The sequence below is a fragment of the Panicum virgatum genome, chromosome 5N, assembly GCF_016808335.1.
Source record: "Panicum virgatum strain AP13 chromosome 5N, P.virgatum_v5, whole genome shotgun sequence".
NCBI lineage: Eukaryota > Viridiplantae > Streptophyta > Magnoliopsida > Poales > Poaceae > Panicum > Panicum virgatum.
In genome coordinates, this window is record NC_053149.1 from 48,804,540 (window position 1) to 48,823,670 (window position 19,131).

Here is a 19,131-nt window from a genome sequence, read left to right on the forward strand (position 1 = left end):
AGTGCCTAAAACATATTTTTGTTGTTGTAGGGAAACATAGCACGCATGCTCCGTTGCCCATGAAAAGGTTATCATCGCTTATCGGGATTCGGGAGGCAAAGGGCAGACGATCGAGTCAACATATGAAGCAGTGCGCGAACATCAGAACCGAGATGGCCTACTACTACATTTTCACCCAAAAATTTTCACCTCCCCTTTAAACACATATATGAAGCACTAAATGTAATTAAATAATAAAACTAATTACACAGTTTGGATGTACATGACGAGACGAATCTTTTAAGCCTAATTAGTGCATGATTAGCCATAAGTGCTACAGTAACCCACATGTGCTAATGACGCGGCCAAAGGCCTCAAAAGATTCGTCTCGTGGTTTCCAAGTGAGTTCTGAAATTAGTTTTTTAATTAGTGTCCGAAAAGTCTTCCCGACATCCGGTCAAAGTGCTGATTTGACATCCAAAAATTTTTGGACGGGGAACTTGCCCCGTTTAGTTCCCAAAAATTTTCACCTCCCCTTTAAACACATATATGAAGCACTAAATGTAATTAAATAACAAAACTAATTACACAGTTTGGATGTACACGACGAGACGAATCTTTTGAGCCTAATTAGTGCATGATTAGCCATAAGTGCTACAGTAACCCCACATGTGCTAATGATGCGGTCAAATGCCTCAAAAGATTCGTCTAGCGGTTTCCAAGTGAGTTCTGAAATTAGTTTTTTAATTAGTGTTTGAAAAACCCTCCCAACATCTGATCAAACATTGACGTGACACCCAAAAATTTTCTCCAAACTCAACTAAACATTGACACGCCCTTTCTTTTTATCTGAACCTGAAATTTCTTCTTTGAGCAGTCCTCAAGTTCGAGTGACGCAGCACCCGATGAGTAAAGGGCCGGGGCCATTAATTGGCGAAGGCTCTTGAATTCCTAGGCTGGCACGTAGGCTCTGGAGGCGGTAGCTAGTAGCTAGCCTGATCCCTCGAATGGCGCCGATTGCCGCAAATGGAAGAAAGACGACCCAACCAACGGCACCACCGCCTCAGCATTATAAAGCGATGGCAGACGTTGGCCTGGACCATGCATGCAGTAGTTGTTGGTTGGGAGACGCATGCGTATGCGTGGATTACTTAGCTTGGGCGCGGTAGCTCTGCGTACTGTTTGTCACGGTGAAAAGACGATGATTCCAGCAGTAGTGTACGTAGTACTTCTACATGAGAATGGGATCGAGGTGAAACGTACAAGTCGATCGAAGAACCATCGGTCTCGCCAGCTTGAAGCTGGGATACATCATGCATGTGTGGTGTGGTCAGCAGGGGCCAGGGACTGAGCGTGCATGGAGGCCGCTGCGCACAAGATTCGATTCTTCCTGGCGATCGATCGAGTGGTGCCGAGCGAGCAAGCCATGCAACCGTCGTCCGTCCGGCGGCGGTACGGCACGCTGGACGATGTGCCACGACATGTACTGGCCTTCTTTTCCGCGAGCGACGACGTACGATCGCCTGAATTGAACGGGGTGTCTGGCCCTCGGCGAGCTCGCGGTCTGGAATAATAAGAATCCGCTCACTACTCACTAGCCCGGCGGCGTGCATGCCGCCGTGTCCTCCGGGGGTGGTCCAGCGGCTGGTTAGTTAGTGGAAGGGGAATAATCAATCCGATCCGATCCCCAAATGCTAGTACTATGTTGGATCTCGGACTAGAAATTCCTTTTATAAATAAGCTACTCCAAACGTAGTAACGGTAGGATATATATGGCCGGGGATTAAAAAAAAAACAGGCCGCGCGACCGAGCCAGCAACAGAGCAAAGCAACGACGCCGGCCGCCGTCCGATCCCGTAGGCCTTGGGCCCTGGCGAGATGGAGCGGCGAAAGGCGTCGTGGTCGATCCGTGGCAGCAGCACAAGACGAGCAGGACGGTGGCCCGGCGACTAGCCTACCTAGCTCTATCCCCGGCCTACGGCTCCATTCTTTGGACGTACGGGGCTTTGATTTACATATCCGAATTCTTATCCGGAGCGAGGATATGCCTCGTCGTTAGTCTCATCGCGTCAAAGTTGTACCTAGGGCAGTCAAGGTGTATAATTTTATAGTGCAATTATTAAGATCGAGAACTAGGTAATTATATGCTGGTTGATTTTTACGGGGATGAAACTTCTCTTTATTCCATGAAATTTTCTTCTTCTCTCCCACCCCATCGCCATATTAGCAAAATTGATGATATATCATAGAATTTAATACCATAAAACTTACATTGGGACTAGTCTAAGCAGCTTGACGGATGACATTGACTTCTCATCCCATCGGTAGACACAAATATATATTAAACTAGGTGATTTTCTGCGTGTTGCTATGGAATTCGAGAGAACATTTCAATAAACTATGATAAAAATACAATAATTCTTTAAATAAAATGCAATGGAGAGCATGTAGTAAGACAAATAAGCACTTAGATCGAGTTTGCTAAAAACAAAAAATGATAGATCTTTTAAGTAGAAAAGCTCGTATAAATGGTGCATTTGTAGAGATTACGTTGAAAGCCATATGAGAAATCTCTTGGATGAAAAATAATAGATCTGTAAGTTATTCTTTGGTTAGGGAAGAAAGAATCGAATAAGACATGCATTTCATGGATATAAGAGATGCACGAAGTTGATTGGATGGTTACAATAATGTAGGTGATGTGGCTGATTTCGAGAACAGAGAAATAGTAATTAATTCTTATGGATCCCGATAGCGATGCACATGTTGAAGTTATTGAATAAAGTAATTATATATATATTCTAATTACTTTTATAAATGAATAAATGATTATAAATTAATGTTAGTGGATTGCATGACATGTTGACGTGGATAACAAAATGCTAGTGTAGTAGGTTTAAGTTGCATGTGATAATGCATTGCTGAAGTGGACAGTTTGCATGTTGAGAGAAATCTCTAATGGGAACCAACTATATAGGTTTTATAGATTATTATGACGTCCGTAATCATCTGGTGGTTAATCGCCATCAATTGAAGCAACACTCACGATTGTTTGGAACTGTAATAACAAATGTAAGCATACTTCGTCAAGTCTTTGCAGCACTAGAATATGTTCATGTATAGCCTCTGTATTGTGCTGTATATATACTACGTAAAATTTCTATTTAAAAGTAATTATTTTAAATAGTATTAGTTAAAGATGAAAATCTTTTATTTTGACCAAATCTAAATGTTATTATATTTTGGAACGGAGTTAATACCTTGCTCTGGGGAACCTTCCGGTCATTGCGTTGCTTGCCCGGAAAGAAAAAAAAGAAAGAAAGACGAGCATGCATGCAGGCCGTTGATTTGATCACTCAAGAAAGTGTGTACGCAGGATTGCCAAGTAGGGGCATTTCTGCTGCTTCCTGCGTCCCACCCTGACATGGAGAGGACGATTGATAATATTATATAATATAAAGGGGGAGAAAAGATAAAATACCTCGTCATCATCATTTCAATCATTCACCCCCTCCGCCGGGACCGAACGGACGGGCCAGCACCAGGCGTACGGGCCGCAGCTCGCCAGCGCGACGGCCGGATTGGAGAAGCGTGGCGTCAGCCTCAGGTCAGCTCCGGCTGGCCTGCGTGGATCACCGATCACTGACTGGCGGGTGGGTCGGGTGTCTGGGTGAGTGAGGTCACGCGCGCGGCAGCCCGGGCCGGCGCGACCGCGACCCAGCGGGCGCGGAAGCAGAAGCAGGGCAGGATCCGCGGCGCGGGATTCCTCCTATTCCCTCCCGGGTGTGGGCGCTCCTCCCGTTCGATCTCTCGGCCCCCGCGGCCCCGCCGGGCTCCGCGGGCGCGCCCACACCGCGCCCACGACGAAGGCGTACGTGACGGGGAAGGCTTTGATGGGAGAGATCGGGCGCCCAGCGTCGCCGCGCGCGGGCGCGGGCGCGGGCGCGCGGCGACCACCACTCCGCCATTCAATTGCACGCGACGAGACGAGACGCCCCGACGCCCCGCGCGCAGCGCGCCATATGGGCCGGACGGGCAAAACGGAAGGAGCAACACGGCGCGTGCAGTGCAGGCCCTAATAAGATCTCCTGGGTTCTCGGTGCCTGCTTTATTTTGCGACTGTAGCTGCACAGTTCTCGGTCGGGACCGCTTTGCCCATAGCTAAAACCAAAGCCTTAGTATTTCTTTCAAAAAAAAAGCCTTATACATATTTGGAGCAAAAGGATATCAGCACCCAGCAGACATGCTTTCAGAATTATTACACTATTACATATTTTGAAAAGAAATTTTCCTTGGTAGGGTTCGTAGTTCGTGCCGATTTGGCGTTACATTAGAGCAGGTATTATGGCCGGCTGGGAACGGGCGACGTCTGACGTGGGAGGAGGAGAGAGAAGGCAGTCGGCGGCCTGTAAAACGTCGGCTTGAGCGGGCGGAGAGGCGCTGCGCAAGAGGGGATTGCCTGAGCAGCCCTGCAGCAGCGGGCCCTGCCACTGTGCTCATGCGCTCCTAGCCGGCTGCCGGCTGGGACTATAAGCCCTGCTCTTACGCTGTTACAGGAACACAGCAGGACGCCGCAGGCATGCAGCTAGCTGGCAGCCGGTACGTCGAGTCGGCGAGAGCGACGGCATGGCTAAGGATGGATCCGGATGGCTCAACATCTGAATTATCCGTATTTATATCCGCTTAAAATGTAAATATGGATATTCATATTCATATTCGATTTTAATATGGATGTCATATGGATGTATCCGAATTCGATTTTAAGAGCTTTTCTCTATCCGATTCCATATTCATATTCGAGGAATATCTGATCACATCTGTATGCGTCCGTATCCGCAAAAAAAAAGTGACTAGTGACACAATCTTAAACTTATCTTTATACCTAATTACTTAATGATGTACACTATTTAAATTATTTAGAAAGCTAGATAACTAATAATATATTTATTAAAAATAGTAATGATATAAAAATTAACTTTAATTATTTAATATATTTATTTCATGATTAATATTATTTTATACGAGTCAAATTAATTATCTATTTAATGATAAAATCTTTTTTATATATCTTAATTATTAAGTATTTAAATATTTATTTATTTTACCTTTAAAATTAGTATTATATATTTAATATAAAAGCTATATATAGATAATTATATTATTTTTTATTATCTATCTTCCAATTCTTTACTCCCTAATTGTATAATGATTTTGATCTATTATAAAATTGTTGACAAAATAAATTGATACTCGTGATAGCTCTATGTTTTAAATCGAGAAGGTATCCGGATTCGAGCTATCCGTTTTGTATTATTATCCGATGAGATCTGTATTCGCATTTATATTCGAATAAAAATGTGGTAAAAGATGACATTCGAATCCGATTTTATCTGTATCCAATCCGAATCCATCCTTAGGCATGGCGACCGCGCCCGACTCCCGAGCTTATGATGGCACCGTGATAAGCTCGATCCGCCGATGGATCCTCGTCAGAAATCATCGCTCGCTCATCGGGGCCGGGTGGGTGACGGGAAGATGCCGTCGCCATGCCTGCACGCGATGCCATCGTTTCGATCAGGCGCCATAATGTCGCCTGCGCTGTGCATTCCGGCCGAGCTGCCCCGGGCTACTACTACCGATGGTCATTCCCCTCCCCCACCCCCTGACCCTGCAGCCGCGCGCAGCCGGCCGATCTGATTGACGCCGACGGATGCCCCGATCGACCGTCGAGTTTTTATATGCCTAGTACGATAGATACCACGAGCCATCATGCATGCCATTGCCAGCGCTGCGGTACATGTACATCCCGCACAGTACCCGCCGGGTGACCTCAGGCGGGCACGTTGCACAGTCGCCCGGTGACCTCACGGGCTGGTGGTATGCGCGTCACGGCGCTGCGCCCGCTGGCAGCTCACCCCATTCAATGCATGCGTGTGGTGTGCCGCTGCAGTGTGCGCTAGCTGGGGGTCCGTGTCCGTCCGTCTCATGGGAGGCAGAATGGCAGGTGCACGCAGCACGGCAGCAGGAGCTGCATGCGCGGATGCTGCGACGCCAACGTACTTTTTTTTTTGAGTGTTTTCTTTCTGGCTGTGTTTAGTTCCCTATTCCTTCAAATTTTCCATCACATCGAAATCACATCGAAACATTAAATATAACAAATGATTCATACATGAAGTACTAAATGTAAGTAAATAAAAAACTAATCGCATAGTTTTGATGTACGTTGCGGGACGAATCTTTTGAGCCTAGTTAGCCTATGATAAAATAATATTTACCACATACAAACGAAAAGTGCTACAGTGATTTTCGCAAAAACTTTTCGCATACTTTTTGCAACTAAACACAACTTTTTTTTTTCAGCAGTGCCCACGGTTTTGACATTACTAGTAAGGATGGATTCGGATGTCTGGAAATTCGAATTATCCGTATTCGTATCCGCTAAAAACGCAAATATGGATATCCGAATTCGTATTCGAATTGAATGTGGATGGCAAATGGAAAGCATCCGAATTCGATTACTAAATCCGGATCCGGATATCCGAATTTCTGTCGGATCCGGATCTGAAACCGGATGTATCCGCTATCCGCGAACAATTTCAGCCGCGCGCTCGCGCACCCGCCGCTCGCGGACTTCGCGCCTTTTCCTCCCGCTCACACCATCGCTTCGCGCCATGATTCCTCTGCCTGCGCGCGCAAAAATCCTTTACCCGCGAACCTTATAACCTTATCCATCCATGTACAGCTCCCATTTTCTCCTCATCCAAAGGCAAAAATTCCCACCGTGCACCCTAACCCTACCTGCTCGGGCCCGGCGGCGGCGGCGCGACGGCCCGGCGGCGGCGGCGCGACGGCCCGGCGGCAGCGCCCCCGACGGCTGCTCGTCCTCTGGTCCTCCCACGGCTCCTGCTCCTCCTCCTCATCCTCCCACGGCAGCTGTTCATCTCCCACGGTGGTCTAGTCTGCTACTCCATTGCCTCGCCAGTGAAGGTCTGCGCTCTTACTTCCCCTCCAAATTTGTGCACCTACGACAGCCCCTCCTCTGATTTCAAGGTGACATTTTTTTATGTTTCTATGTTTGGATCATGAACTTGGTGCCCTGTATGATGAACGACATAGCATATATGGCCATTCATGTGAAAATGTGGGATGTAAAATTATTTTTCTATATTTTTACCTCTCCTGATATGATGCTTGTTATGCTTCTGTGTTCTTGAGCAGCTGTGTCATGCTTCATGCTTTTATGTTGTTGAACTGCTGTTTGCCTAGTTGATCTTTGTGGTTTGCCAAAATATAGATAGAGTAGCTTGTTAAACTGTTGCAAAATTAACTAATGTATGCTTTAAATTTGAAAAAAAAAGATAGATATAATATCAGATCCAATCTAACAAGCCTCTCTAATACTTAACCTCGTGTTTTAGAGAATTGGAATCAAAGGGACAGGTGAAGCATATCAGTAACCATGGTTTCAAGAAACACAAGGTCGTCAAGAAATAACCAGGTATTTCATTTTTAGGCAACCTTTCCCAAAAAAATTAATCTATCAACTGAAATATGTAAATGGATTGAATCTATCAACTTTTACAAGAATTTCTTCGTTGCAGAGGTCAGCGACATCTGTAAATGGAGGAGAACTAAATGGCATTGCTAATGCGAATGCAAGTGAGAGGGACACAGAGGTTAATATAGAAGCAAGTGGTGCAGCTAATGTTGTGACTGAATCTGAGGCTGCAGCAGGAGGAACTCCACCCACCAGAGTCAAGCGTGCAAAGAAGAAAACTTCACCTATTTGGAAGCATTTCACTGAAGTTTTTGTTGAAGAAAAGGTGGATGACATGGTTATCAAGAAGCCGAGGGCAGTATGCAAGTATTGTGATGATGTTCTTAGTTCCCAAAGCAATCAAGGTACCACACGCCTATGGAATCACTATCATTCATTTCATGATGAAAAAAATGAGAAACCTAGCATAAAGAAACTAAGTTCAGATTCTTTGAAGTATGATGAGGAGACTAGTGTTAGAAAATACTATCTTGCAATTATCATGCATGAATATCCAATCAACTTTTGTGAGCATGAGTATACAAATGATTTTATTAGATCTTTGCGCCCAAATTTCCCAATAATGGGCCGCAAGGGCAGTAGGACCAATATCATGGATATCTTTCACAGTGAGAAGAAGAGTTTATTTGACTTTTTCTCCACTCTTGACTGCCGCTTTAGCTGCACCATGGATTTGTGGACATCCAATCAGAATAAGGGGTACCTATGTGTGACTTGTCATTTCATTGATGATGAATGGAGGATACATAAAAGGATTATAAACTTCATGCATCTTAAAGGAAGGCATACAGGAGCTAATTTGAGTGCTGCATTTATGCAAAACATGGCCTCTTGGAACCTTGATCATAAATTATTTGCATTGACCTTGGATAATGCATCTTCAAATGATGTTTGTGTGGACACGATCGTTTCTATCCTTAAGAATCAAGGTTCTATACATTGTGGTGGCAAGTTCTTTCATGTGCGTTGCGCTGCCCATATTATTAACCTCATTGCTAGGGATGGTGTGAACACAATTTCAGCTGTTATTGCACACATTCGTGCATTAGTAGTTGCTATTAAGAGCTCACCTTTGCAAGAGGAGTTGTTTTTTAAGCAAGCTGCTGATTTGGGAATATTAGAAAGAGGTCTTTCTTTAGATGTGTCCACTAGATGGAATTCAACCTACCTAATGCTAGCCGATGCTCTTCACTTTAAAAGAGTTTTCCAAAGGCTTATTCTACTCCATCCTGAGAAATATGGTCAGCATGCTCCTACAAGAGAAGAATGGGACAATGCTGCTTCCTTATGCAACTGTTTGGAAATCTTTTATGAGGCCACTAAACTTTTGTCAGGATCTTATTATCCAACAGCAAACTTGTTCTTTTCTGAATTTTGTGAGATTAACCTCAAGATCACTGAGTGGCTCAAAAGCAGCAACAATTTCATTGTTTCCATGGCAAAGTCCATGAAGGAGAAATTTGACAAGTATTGGGAGATGAGCAATACTGCTCTAGCTGTTGCATGCTTCTTAGATCCAAGGTACAAGATGAAGGTGGTTGAATTTTATTATACTGAGATGTCAGATGAATATGGATATGATGATATGTATGAATTCAAAAGAATTTTGAAAAATCTTTATGAATCTTATGCCTCTATGTCCAGTTCTTCTACAACTAGCAATGTGCAACAAACTCAAGTTAGAACTGCTAGAAATGCTAGAACATCTCAGTGCTATGCAGACTTGAATGAGGAGCCAAAGAGAAAAAGATTAAGTTCATTTCTAAGGGAAAACACTGAAGTTGGCCAAGAACAATCTGAGTTGGATCAATATAGCAATGAACCATTGCTGAACTGGAAAGAAGATAACCACTTTGACATTCTGAGCTGGTGGAAAGCCCATGGTGCAAACTGTCCTATCCTTGCTCGAATTGCAAGGGATGTTTTGGCTGTTCCCGCATCAACAGTGGCATCTGAATCTGCATTTAGTGCTGGAGGAAGAGTTGTTCACAAATATCGTAGTCGTTTGGACCCTCATGTTGTCGAGGCACTTATTTGCACAAAGGATTGGATAAGGGCTACAAGGAAAGGTATTTTTCACCTCTATACTTCTCAGTACTGTTTGCTTGTATGTCCAGTTGGTAGATTAGTTGTTGTTGATTTTTCCCATGTAATTGTTGTCTATTCTTTCAGATCCAAGTGATGTATCTTCAATCATTGATGATTTATCTGGTTTTAGTATTCATGATGATGTCGACCAAGATGGAGGTACATAAACTATTTAACTTGACTACATGATGTTAGTTTCAGATGCTCAGATTTATTTGTTTATACATATCATCATTCATGATGTAGATACTTCTAATGCTGCTGACCAAAATGTCGACGGTGACAACATTGTGGAACTAGAAGATGTTTAGGATTGCTCTCTCTTTAGGTATTCACTATTCCCTTTGGATTTTTTATTAGATAATTGTGTCAAATCTGTACATGTGTTATTAACAAATTAACAATTTTTTTAGGCGATCAGAGGTGCTTGACCTTTTTGTGCTAGTTGTGCTACTGAGCACTACTACTGTTGTCTGCTGCCAGCTCCTACTGATGACTGCTACCAGAAAACACTTTAGTTTTAGTTCACTTGAGTTGAATGTCATGTACTTTGTTATCTAATTTAACATTAATGGTCGTACCATTGTTATTGAGGATGGATTTCACTTTGATTTGGTATGGTACTGTATGAAGAACCCATATTTTAGTTTACTTTGATCTATGTAGTACTTTGATTTTAATTCGAGTTGGCTATCTATGAAGTTGACACTAATATCTTATTCGTCTAGATTAAATTTTAGGAAAATAATTTCGAGTTGATTCTGAGTAAACATCCGAATGCGAATTCGAATTCGAACCATCCGTTTTGTATTCGTATTCGAGAAGATTCGGATTCGTATTCGTATTCGAATTAAAATGTGGTAAAAGGTGATATCCGAATTCGAATTCATCCGTATCCGATCCGAATCCATCCATAATTACTAGTACATGACATTATTTACTTCTCCGCTAACATATGCTGGGGTTAAACGGTGGACAGCCACAACATTGATACTGTGCGTGCCTTTTTCTACCTGTATTCCTCTTCAACTATATATGAAGGCAGGATGATGACTTTTTTAAGCATCAGGGACTCAGGGTACTTGCGGTCTCGGCCATCTATGAACTAAACGAACGGCCCACGAGTGTCTAATGGTTGATGATTAAGGCTAGCTAGCTATGTCTAGATTCATTATCTCTATTCGTTTTTTTTTTTTGCGAGGGATCGCGCACTTTATCTCTATTAGTTATTAGTATCTCTCTCATTACTGCCTCAACCTAGCTAAGTTCAGTGAACACACAATTACCATCCACAAACAATAATCCAACCAACTATTAGCGGGTGGATCCAAACTAAGCATAATAAGCTGTCGTGGCTCTAGGAAGAGGGCCACAGCCGGGTGGCGTAGTGCACCCGCCTAATCCCAGAGGGTGGTTACTCGGGGAAGCGCAAGCGATACGTCAGTTCTACTCATGAAGAAAGAACACAAGAACACTAGGGGATTTAGAGTGGTTCGGGCCGCCGGAGCGTAATACCCTATGTCCATTGAGAGTTGTATTGCCTTTGTGTCTGTGGATGAGTCTATCCTCTGCCTCCCAGTCCCTTCAGATGAGTCCTTCTCTAACGGGCGTCTCCCTTTTATAGCGCAAAGAAGACGCGTACACAGGCGTTGGACCCCCACAGGTGGGCCCAACAAGGATGTATAGTATACTACGAAAAAGACATTAATGGTGCTACAGTGGTTGAGAATCTCTCCTGGATACGCTTCATCGCACTGTAGACTCTCTGACCGAAGGGGGTCTTCACTTGTCCCATCGGCGAGGCGCCCGTTGAGGCAGTGTAGGTTGCGGCGTAGACTGTTGGGTCTACCGCATAGGCGTCATGATGGGCAAAGCCGAGCTGTCGTATCCAACTGGCGTAGCAGACTGACGAGCGAGGCGTGGGCGGCGCTAGCGGCTGCACTATGCGTCTTGGTAACATGCAATCAACAGTGCAGCCTGGCAAAAGTCGGCTCGGGCTCTGCTATGGCAGAGCGCACTTACGTCTCCCGTATTGAATGCGGTAGATGGGCGAATCTTCCTGTGAATGCTTCGCGGTCGTGTGCGTGCATGCGCCTGCGGACACGTGGCGGCTCCGGACCTGCCCCAGGCGAGGTGTCTGCTCCCTCCCCGCTGAGGGGTCCGGATAGTGTATGGGGTCCGGGACCCGGTGGGAGGTCCGGGTCCCACGGTTGTTTTGGCTCAGCGCTCCCCTCTCCGGGACACGCGGCGTCACCGAACCCTTCCATAGCAAAGAATGGGTCTAGGGCTGCTGACCGGGTGAGAAAGGCTTCGGACCGCGGGGGTCCGGCTGCTCAAGCCGTCAGCGCGTAGTCACGGATAACTACGAGGCTCTTGCCTAGACACAGCAACACCTCTAAGACACATGGTGACACCGGACCCGTCCCTGAGCGAGAAGCGAGTCCGAGACCGTTGGTCCGGTGAGGTGGAGTCGGACCCCAGGAGTCTGACTGCTCAGCTCCTTAGGGCGTAGTTCCGAATAACTACGCGAGTCTTGACACAGCAAGAGAGGGTACCCTAGTCCAGAGGTACCGACATAAGCCAACTAACGATTCAAGATGATAGATCCAAACAGGACCAAAGTATGTATTTCTAAATCATATGCTTGAATGAGAGACCATAATACATTACGTAATTTGAAAGATAATCACACAACATAAAAGATACTTTTTAGACCAATAACTTAAGAGGGATATCATAATTAGGGCTCTTTTGACATTTCAGTTCAACTCAAAATACTCAGCTGCAATAGGATATAAATAGTTTTTTAAGCAGTTGGAAAAAAAAAACTTAAACCAACAGAAAAGAAAAAAAAAACCCTACCACGGATTCTAAAATCCAATACCAGGTAACAGCTATAAGTTCTCTTGTTTAAGTTCACTCCTTGAAGTCGTCCTTGTCATTTGCAGGAAGCCCTATGTTTCTCCAGTAAACTGCAAGAGCACTCCCTCCAAGCTGTCACGAACAAAAAAGTGAAGACCGTTGAGACCACACATTTACTTAATGCCAGCAAGTAAAATATTAGTAGTGAGAGCAAAAGAACTGTGGCACATATACACAGGGCTAAGAGAAGGAAACTAGGAAACTTACGGCCATGGCCACAACGCTGACAGCAGAAGGAACAGCAACAAGAGGATTTGTGAAGTGCTTTTGGGCAAGTAAAAATCCAAGCGCAGAACTCTGCCAAAAAAGTGACATTGTTAAGCACTACATGAAATGCAAATTGCTCTAGGCATGGGAAGGAACTTCAGAACTGTACAGACATCTAGCTAAGGAATATTTTGATGATTCGCGAACCAAACTACTAGTAAAACCAGGACGGTTCAGATTCCAACGAACCTTCATTCCACTGAGCAGAGTATCAATAGCAAAAGACCATCTAATTTAAATAAGCACTTAGTAGTGGAAACTAAACAGATTCATCAAGAGGCTGTATAATGTCACCAGCATTAGACAGAGATAACACGCCTGGAGAGATCAGACAGCAAGTATTTTACAGAACATTAACGTCTAAGCAAAAACTACATTAAAAACTGGCACCAGCACAGTAACTCTAAAATAAGTCATCAAACTGCACCATTTTCTAATAATGTCAAAAACAAAAATAAGAACCAATGAACCATTAAAAGTTAAAACAGTAACGGTACTACAAATTTATATGGCTAGATAGGAACAGATTGAACCTCCTCAACATATCTTTACCTGCATGCCGCATTCAATTGAGACGGTCCTAGAAGTCGATTCTCCAAAGGTACATAGTCTGGATAAAAAGTAACCAATACCAAATGCAGCAGCATGTAGCAGAGCGACAGGGATAATAAGTTGAGCACCTTGAGTTTTCAACACATCTGCCACTTGCCCAATCTTGCAAAAGTTAATTTCAATCAGAATTAGTGAAAACAATTAGCATTTCATTCATACTATCCAAAGTATAACTATGAGGAGAAACTAGATGCCAAAGGGGGTTTTCCCCAAATGCGATTTTTTACAAAAAGATAAGAGAACAGGATATAACTATTGCACATTACTAGTTAAGAGATAAATTTAGGCACAAATGACTGAGTACAAACATCACATGCTTGATTAGGTTAAAATGGGGTATCCCAACAATAGTTGAACTTTTTGACCCAAAAGAAAGCCATAGTTAAATTCTTTTTGTTATGAAACATATAAAGTTGATTTTGAATTATTAACAAACAGCTCTACAGAGGCTTGAACTTACGCAAGTAAGTTCTTCGTTATACTTACAGGACTCGCACAAAGCAAAGTGGTGAGCAGGACACCAATCAGAGGCGTTACGGAGATAATGCGATCAGTGAACTTGGGGAAATATTCATGCGCCAACACTGCATATAGTGACAAAAATATAGTCACACCAGCTGTCAAGAAAATATCTCTAAGATACTGAAGCCATTAAATTAATCTCCCATTAAGTTTTATAAGCACCTCCAAGAACAGTCGGCAATAAAACAACCTGGAAAGTACTGATGGCCAATCCCTGCACAAATAAAATATCCTTTTACCTCAGGTAGACATGATTAAGAAAACAAATAGGGACAGGGTTGTAGTGTCCTTACTGCTGCATCAACAGGAACTAGTTGACCCGCAAGGAGTTTAGTCAGGAGGGGTGTCATTATAATAGCACCAATAGTTGAACAGCTAAAACACGCAGGGGGAGAAATGTTAGAGTGCAATAGAGCAGTAAACTGAAGGAACCAACATAGCAACAAAAAAAAACTATAAAAAATTAAGTAACGCAGCAAAAGAATAGGGGGAAATCAGAAATACTACGTGCAACTGTAAAATGGTCTCCTCTTCAAATTCTACAGAAAAAGAATTGTGCACAAACAGCTTCTGCTATGATAAATACTCCCTCCGTCCCATGAAAGTGCAATCCTGCGTTTGAAGAAAATCCCACAAAGAGTATAATTCTAGATATTGGATCTCAACTACCTGCCTAATTAAGTGGTTATATTTGATTTGCATACTAAAACTAACTGCATGTGGCCAATAAATAAGGGCATAAGTACGCCTGCTAATGGGGTTGAACTCGCCCCAAATCCGCCCCTACCCATATTTTAAGAGCCATAACTACCACCCGCCCCGACCCACCCCGTCGGCCCAATGCCCCAACCCGCCCTAACCCGAAGTCACGACAAAAGATGATATGTGACTTACGCGCCGATCTACTACCATAGCGCCCCAACCCGTCCCAACCCGTCTGTGTCGTCAACCCAACCCGTCCCAACCCGTTTTATAGTGTCACCCGTTTCCACCCATCCAATAGTACCCGTATTAAAACCCACCCAAAAAATCCGTCAAACCCCGCCCCATTAGCAGGAGTAGGCATAAGAGTATTTTCACGCTACTACTAATCTGTCTTAAGAAAAACTAGAATTGCACTCTTCATGGGACGGAAGGAGTACTAGAAAAGATACAAAATCCCCATAGATGCTGGTTAGGTGCGCAACATTGTTGGCACCAATTTTGTGGAAGTGGTATTACAAAAAAGAGCTGACATCAAATGAACTCGATATCTTAAAGCTAGTGACAGTAACTGAGAGCAGGTATGCAGTGTCCAAATCAATATATTTTATTTTCACAAGCAAGACATCAAGCTTACGTGGTCATAAGAACTGAAAGCGCAACATTCCCCTTTGATATGTAAGTTGCAACATTTGATGCTTGTCCACCAGGGCAACATGAGACCAAAATAAGGCCGGTTGCAAGAGGAGCAGATAAGTTCAAGGTCTGCAATATAAGGCACCTAAATTATGTGCTTATAAATGCATGAATTAAAATGACATGCTTCAAATTTCATGCTGTAGAAGAAATTCTATATACCAAAATAAAAAAATAAACATTGAAATTCTATTTTCAAATGGTTTTAGCAATGAATAAACAAAAGTAGATTACCTCCAAAATAGTATATGGACATCTCATCTTAATGCACACAATTAAATAGATAGACTATATTTTAGAATCAACCAGCTATTGTAAATCGTGGTAGACATGGACTAACATTGTTCACTCAAGATACCATGATAAATGGGACAGTACAACCACCTCACAAGGAAATATAGAAGATTAGGGGGGTAACGAAAGAAGTAAAGAAACTGGGCCGCATTCGTATCTGCCAAATTTGCTGGCAAGCAAGTTTGAGCCACATCTTTTCACACTTTTTTGTTTAATCTTACCTAAGTCTATATTAAATTCACGAATAAGCTTGTATATCACATAAACAAAGTCCAGCATAACAGCAATCCAAACCAAAGGTACAACAGATTGTGATTGATTGGACTGGAAATAACAATTATTGCCAGATATTATTTTCCCAGATAGAAACATGATCATAGTTTCTACACTCACTGTTGACAGATGTAAGCTCTATCCAGCAATAAAAGTGCTTCTAAGTAAAAAGTGAAGGGAAATAAAACACATTATAAGGAGTGATCCTTTATTTCAGGCTTCCAGCAGGCGAGCTGCACACACAATGATTAAAATTTATACCATAACCAAGATTTAACCAAACAGTACAAAAATATACCCAAGACTCAAAAAACAATGCAACAGAATATATTGTATCCACCACAACACTTTAGTAACCTAAAATCAGCAAAACTCCATACTAGTTCATGACAAAACATTGGAAATGTAAATAAAATTTATGTAATTTTTTTTTGCTATATTAGAGTTACCGAGGCAATAGCTAATCCTAGCAAAGGTTTGATCAAATACTGTGCAAGAAATCCCACACCAACCTGCAAAGAAGCAATTCCATTAGAACATAGATAATAAACTATATATTACTTCGAAGTTGTATATAGAAGACAAATATTACTAAAATGCAGAAACATACTGTCCATGGGTTCCTCAAGCATCTCCTAAAATCTTCAAATGTCAATGTTAATCCCATGGAGAGCATTAGGAATCCTAACAAAACAGTGAAAAGATCGGTCGACAACCAGGTAACCTGCAGATTGTCCAATGAAACCCCAACAAAATGGTAAGGTGTTGATTGTTCATTCCAGGCAGTAATGGCAAATGAAAATGGGAGAAATGTTACCATAGCTGGCTTGTAGATGCCAATAACAGTTCCTAGCATAACCTGTCACGGGTTATCTCTGTATTAGTAGATTTACAAACATCTGTACCATATCCACTATATATAACTGTACATTAGTTGTCAAAAGAAAACAAAACCTTCATATACTTTCGTACAACATACCCAGACAGGGAAAAGAGTGGTAAGCAGCTCGACAATTTTTTCATACTGGCTAAGTTCGGCAGGCGGGCTCTCCAGCTCGATAGTTTTTTCATACTTAACTGCCACAGGCAAGCTCTCCGGAAGATTACTGGATACATTAGCTTCAGCCTTGCACAAAATTTGGCGGCTCCTGGTGATAAAAAAAGATTGGACAAATTAAACTCCAGACATGCATAACAACAATTATCCCAATAGCCCAGTTGAGCAGTAATGAAACTATCAAACAACATCCAAAAGAGCAGTTTAGCTGGTTCACATGATGAAGGATTATTTCGGGGAAGTTAACACTCTTAGAGGAAATCACTATCCACAAGTCTTGGAAGTAAAACCAAGAGACCGACAAAAGTTAAAGTGCAAAAGATAATTTGTAGGAAAAGATAATAACCAATAAGGATGCTTTTGGTGTTGTGTTACCATGATATCAAATATGAAAACAACTGACATTAGTGGGTGATGAAGGAAAAACTAAATAATGGAAATGTCATAGCACATAACAGCAGGAAAGATATCAAAGGATGCAGAGATTGAGAGGAAGAGGAGAATATAAATGGAGAAGAGATTACAGGACTTTGGCTCGCCCAAAGGATAGAGTATGACAGCTGTTTGAGGTCCTTTTTTTTTGCGAAAAGCTGTTTGAGGTCCTTATAAAGTCACTTATCATCTTCTACCTTGAGGTGCAAAGATTTAATTAAGAAGCCTTAAAAGTTAATAAGTAACAAACTTGTTGACATGTGTTTCACTATGTGTTCAAGTCAAGTTTATCAAAATCAAAGCTCACTGGTGAAAGGCGCAGGTGCAAAGCTATATACAGAGCATACAATGAAGTCTAGCCAATCACATGACTACACAAGTAGACAAAGTAACTCTATTGATGAGTTCGTCTTGCTGGACCAACTTATAATGGCAGAGTGATAACTTTTGACCGATATGACAAATTACAAGAAAGATAATTTTCAGAGCGAAATTTGACAAAATTTCAGTAGGCACTACTACACAGTATGTGCTCTATATCCAAAAGATGCAGCAGAACCCGTTTGAAGAGGTAACATAAAGCTCATTCATTTCACCGCTTGACTACATATTTCTAAGTATTTTTTTGTTCGCCATCCATATGTAATTCTCTAAACTATACAGATTTCACTGGGAAAAACACATAGTGGTCCTGAGCCGATGCGACCTAGTGGGACAGCGAAACCTATGGGGTGTTTGGTTCCGTGCTACCATTTACCAAGCCTTTTCGGTGCTGTTTGGTTGGCCCTTAGCTTTTGGCGTGCTACAGGTTGCTAGCAGTTTTCCTGTTGTTTTTCTCGCCACAGCGTGCGGCAGGTCAGGCGCCGCCGCAGCTTGGGCGTTGCTATCTGCGGCCAGCAACAAAACAGCCCCCCTAAGCTACATCCAACAGTACCTACTAGTCACTTTTCATGTTGAGAACTCGTGAAGGGCACTACAGAGTTCTCTCTTGACAACGAGATGAAGGTGTCCAGGACTCTGCTTCTAACTCGCGCAAAAAATGGACAGGTCAACGCCCAAAAACCACATTTGTGTTGACAAAATCAAGCCTCGATCTTCACAGCTGGCCAATCCATTCCCCTGAACCGAAGCAATTCCCACACGCGCATACCTCAGAACCGGAGCGGCAGTAGCAGATAGTGCAGACGCGACGGGCAATCCCAACCCGCGCGTCTCGCTCCTTCCCCCATGACTCGGCAACGAGCACGCGATTCCCAACCCGCGCCCTGCACGGAGAAGCGCACCCAAAGGTCATCGAAGCCACCTCAAGCAAACGAGAAGGGGGGAACCGATTCAGGCAGGCACCGGCGCGCGCGGACCTAGACGGGGAGCCGGGCAGGCGGGCCGCGGGCGGAGGACCCGGGAGACGGAGGCCATGGGGCTGGTGGCGGACGGCGCCGCCATGCGGGAGGACGACGAGATGCGGCGCGGGAGTTTCGGAGCCCGTGGAAGTGGGAGCGACCCGGGGGAAGGAGGGTTTAAGAGCCGACGGGGGAGTGAGCAGAGATGATGTAGTAGTGGTGGTGCCGTCGTCGAGGGTGTGGACGACGGGAATCGTGGGGGTGCCGCGAGAGCCACACATCGGGGTGGATCAGGTCCTTGCTTCCCCCAGTCCACCGCGCCTCCTCCCTCCCAGCTCGATGACACCCGTGGCCCGCAGCCGGGGGCGTGTGCGCTGTGCCTTGGGTTT

The 19,131-nt window shown here is 43.6% G+C and overlaps 1 protein-coding gene across 1 annotated transcript; it reads right to left on the reverse strand.

Annotated features, from left to right (window-relative positions):
* Positions 1-12,308: 12,308 nt before the first annotated feature.
* On the reverse strand, positions 12,309-19,020 carry LOC120673659 (probable sodium/metabolite cotransporter BASS2, chloroplastic). Its single transcript, XM_039954609.1, has 13 exons — positions 18,761-19,020; positions 18,553-18,667; positions 16,893-17,061; positions 16,731-16,772; positions 16,524-16,637; positions 16,363-16,425; positions 15,288-15,415; positions 14,242-14,323; positions 14,111-14,162; positions 13,913-14,010; positions 13,367-13,528; positions 12,755-12,844; positions 12,309-12,619 (listed from the first exon to the last, which is right to left on the reverse strand). The coding sequence occupies exons 1-13, from the start codon at positions 18,843-18,845 to the stop codon at positions 12,542-12,544; spliced, it is 1,278 nt and encodes a 425-aa protein (XP_039810543.1). The 5' UTR covers positions 18,846-19,020; the 3' UTR covers positions 12,309-12,541.
* Positions 19,021-19,131: the final 111 nt, after the last annotated feature.